General features: G+C 36.4%; 1 protein-coding gene across 1 annotated transcript; it reads right to left on the bottom strand.

Annotated features, from left to right (window-relative positions):
* Positions 1 to 1,642: 1,642 nt before the first annotated feature.
* Positions 1,643 to 3,811, bottom strand: LOC104114066 (aspartyl protease family protein 2-like). The gene has a single exon (XM_009624416.4). It carries the CDS (start codon positions 3,510 to 3,512, stop codon positions 1,866 to 1,868), a length of 1,647 nt encoding a protein of 548 aa, XP_009622711.1. The 5' UTR covers positions 3,513 to 3,811; the 3' UTR covers positions 1,643 to 1,865.
* Positions 3,812 to 4,299: the final 488 nt, after the last annotated feature.

Here is a 4,299-nt window from a genome sequence, read left to right as displayed (position 1 = left end):
TGTATCTATGGACTAGAACTATATTTTCTAATGAATAAACCTGCAGTCAAATTCAGAATTGCGACCAGACTAGTTTCGACGGTCAATTCATTACACCAAGTTCTTGCAAACAGAAACCTTCCAGTTGTGTAGTTTGAACTCCCAGTATAATCTACAAAAGGCAACTGTTTCGATTAAATGTGATATCGTCTGTTCACTAAGTTTTTGTTTCCAGCAACTGGACACTATATTAGACCAGCAAAATAGGCTATTCCTACCATTTTGATATCACAAGTCGCCAGGATTTCAACAATTAGGCCATCTATGCCCCAAACGAGAAGCCGTCGTGTAGTGATTGAGGTAGAACTCTGGCAGCAAGTGCATCCGCATCCAATGACTTCAACTTAAACTACATATATGTATTTTAGAGATAATACATAACTATTGCCACAAAATATAGTGAGTGTGGTCAGAGGCGGATCTAGGATTTAAAGTTTATGAGTTTCTATTGTAATTTCAAATTAATTTACAATAATAACTGAGTTCACATTCATATATTTATAGATATTTAATGGATTTTTTAATAAAAATACAAAGTCTTCGCAAAAGTTTCTGGGTTCAGTAATTATACTATACATCCGCCACTGAGTGCGGTGGTGCTTCATATCCATTGGATTAAAAACCTAATCTGCTTCTGCTCTCACGTGAAATTGTTGATGAAGCCTCCTTACTAGACATAACATCTTGTGATCTCATTCAGATACAAAGTAATTGGGCTAGTTATAATTAGATCGACCATATCACACACTCTCTCAAACCCAGCCTTAATAAAACAGGTCGAGGAATTGTAAGAATCAAAAATATCACCCCAATATAGCTGTTCTGAAGACAAAGGACCCTACGAAACTCAAAAGAAAAAAAAAAAGCCAGTGTAGGAACCACTTACAAGAAAGAACAACAATTAATATCAAGAAAAATGCTTCAACAATTTAAGCCCCCGCTATCGTTGGAGCATAAAACTCTGATTCATCAAAATTTAGCATTTTCTTGAGGAGAAATGAGGATTCTAAATTTGGTAGAATAAAAGAATCAGACAAAACCGAAAACATGGACACCATTTCCAACCATGAACCACCACCTAGAAACAGCTCTAAACCAGAAAATGATGCATGCTTGTGATTATGAGTCTCGCCTTAATTTGTAGCATTCAGAAGATGCTATCCAATCTGACTAACAAAAGTACTACTGAAAGAGAATTTGGGCTATTGTAAGCGGTGTGGTGGAGGGGTAAGCACTCCTTCATCCTTAATCAGAGGTTTCGGGTTCGAGTTCATGAGTAAGGAGTCGTCTTTGTTAGGGAACACTTTACTCCCCAATGTGGGACTTCCCGACGCGAATCCGGATTTAGTCGGGTCCTAATGTGAGTACCGGACACTGGGTGGGAAACTAAAAAGAAAAGCGGCTGCATAAACTACAACTTTACCAACAAGCCATTTTAAGTACACAAATTAATTATAAGATTTCTGAATTGACCATTCAATCTCTGGGCTGCAACTCAACAGCAAATAAATGCAAGTTATTTTTTGGAGACATTCCTAACTAGAATAACCAAGTTTAGATTGGAAAAATGTAGTAGTAAATTGTAAAAGCAGTCATTCAGATATGCGAAAAGCTCTTAAAAGTTTCCTTACATAAATTATAATCAGTTTCCTGTCAAACAATGTATAATAATATTCTTATCATCTAAACACCTAAAATTAAAGGGGAGAAAAACCTACATATTGTACCTATACTAGTTCAAAAATCAGCAAAAGAATGAGCACAATCCTTAACCCAATTATGTTTACAGTTTTCCACCTTCAACCCGAAAAAGCTAAACAACACTATCAGGCATCAGCACATCTTGTTGGTGCAAATCCCAGCCTTGACCTTTTGGTGTCATATAAGATATGAAAATTCTGCTGTTGGTAGTTGCCAATTATCGACATGGCCGAATGAGGAGTTCCTAACATTGCCAAACAAACAATATCCTCTGGTTCAAGTTTGATGAAGTAGTTCTCTACTGGAAAATTCCATATAGCTCCATCACCAAAAACTATCCCAAATGAAGGCAATTCAAGTTTCTCCACTCCAGAAACATTGTAACATGGTTTCAAAATTGGAAAATCTTCTAAAACAGGATAGTGCTTCACCTTGTTAACAAATGCCTGTTTTATAATCTCATATGCTGGTTCTGCAAAATAGCTCAAAGTAGTTCCTGAATCAATGATTGTTCCACCAACACCTTCTGTAGACAAATTCCATGTCTCCTCAGGTATATTCAGCACTTCACCTCCAGCTATGACTGATTTTATCTGCACATAGTAGAATGTTTCCAAATGATTTTCTTTCCCACCAACCAGTGAAGTGAAGTTCAAATTCGCGTGTTTCAAGAGTTCCTTATCTTCACCAAAAATCAATTTGCTGCTTACGCTAGAATTGCTGTTCCTATTAACCAAACAATACGAAAAAGAATGGCCATATAAAGATTGAAGCTGAGACGAAAACGAAAGCGGTCCTCTACCAAGTCCTAACAAACCAGCAGCACCATGAAACAAGCCTCTATTCCAATGTCCACAACCAAACATCACATTTTCCACCTTCTTGATCTCTGAATCCCCACTAGGGGTTGTGAGATTAACCGTAAACGTCTCAAGCGCGAAATCACCAGTCGTGTTCGAGCTGTCTCCGTACCAATAGTAATAAGGGCAAGTCTGGTTTTCAGACTTGCAAGGCTGTGGAGGGTCAGGAGATGAAACAAGGTGACACCTAGGATCATGGCAGCTTATATTTTTGAAAGAGATAGAATCCTTAGGATCATAATGAGGACCATTTTGTTCAAAACAATCATAACAAGGAACAGACTGAATCCAATTAAGATCACTACCAGTATCAAGAATCAAAGAGAAGTGCTTAGGAGGTGTACCGACAAAAACATCCATGAAATACTCCCCTGAACCATGACTTACACCTGACTCTAATGTTGCCATGAGCTTGCCTGAGAATTCAAATGAAGAAGATTGTGTAGGTTTTTCACTATTTTTTGTTTGCCTTGAAATAGAGTTCTGATTCTTTTTCTCTACAATCCTTGTATGCAATGTCTGAATTCTACCTAAGTCCCTTGTTGTGGACTCAAATATTGAGTCTTTGGCCTCTATATTTTGACCAGCTGATCTGTGCCTTAGGTGAAACTTGACTGCTTCTCTTGGCTGGTTTTTAGATACCATTAAATCTTCATCTTCTTTTTCATCAGATCTATTTTCTTCTTGAGTTATTACATGGGTGGTTGTTGATTTCTTGGATGTTCCATAACTGCAATCTGAATTTCCAGAAGCAGTAACTGAGTTGAAACTTGGATGTTGAGGGAATTCAATACCAGAAGCACTAGAATTCAGATTAATACCAGAATTGTGAATTTCCCTTGAGGCTACAGAACCAAATGAAAATAACCTCAACAACACCACCAAAATAAAAATACTAAACTTTGTCACCATTAGTAGTACTAGTCTGAGCTTTTTTCTTTCAGATTATATAAAAAGAACTGTAGCTACAAAAGAACCAAGAAAAAACTACATAAAAGAATTCAGCTGCTTGATTTCAATAAAGTTTGTCTAAATCAAGAAAGCCAAAAAAAAATGGAAGAATTGAATAAAAATGTTGTAAAAGTTTAGGAACAAATGGTATTTTGGTAAGAAGAGAAGTTGGGTTTTGTCATGGGACAGACCAAAAGTCAGGAGAATTGGGTTCATGTGTCTTGCTTTGCCATAGAATATAGAGCTTTTAAAAGGAGTCTTGGAGTTTGATTCTTGAAAAACGACTTTGAACGCTGGCTTTTCAATTGGCCAGTCTCCCCTTACGCGGTTTCTTTCGTAGTTCCGGTAATTTTAAAATAAAAAATAAATTCTTTTAAACTAGTAGTACTTCTAATTACTCCTTTCGTCTAAGAAATTGACACTATTTTTTTTTTATTGATCCCTTAAAAAGAATGGTAGTATATTTTTAAAAAATTTGAAGAAAGTTTAACCTGAACTTCTATTTTACCTTTACTCACAAGTTTTTATAGCCACATAAATATTACTCATTCGGTTCATAATAACTATTTTCTATCCTTATAAATTTGGTCCACAATAAAAGTCAGCTCGGTGTACTAAGCTCCCGCTATACGCAGGGTTCGAGGAAGGGTCGGACCACAAGGGTCTATTGTACGCAATCTTACACTGCATTAAGTAATTTTTCAACAATTAAGAAGGTATTATATTTTTTTTTTTGTTGGGCCAAACT

Source organism: Nicotiana tomentosiformis, chromosome 5 (assembly GCF_000390325.3).
Source record: "Nicotiana tomentosiformis chromosome 5, ASM39032v3, whole genome shotgun sequence".
NCBI lineage: Eukaryota > Viridiplantae > Streptophyta > Magnoliopsida > Solanales > Solanaceae > Nicotiana > Nicotiana tomentosiformis.
Note: the sequence above shows the minus strand (reverse complement) of the source record. Positions and strands in the feature narration are given on the sequence as shown.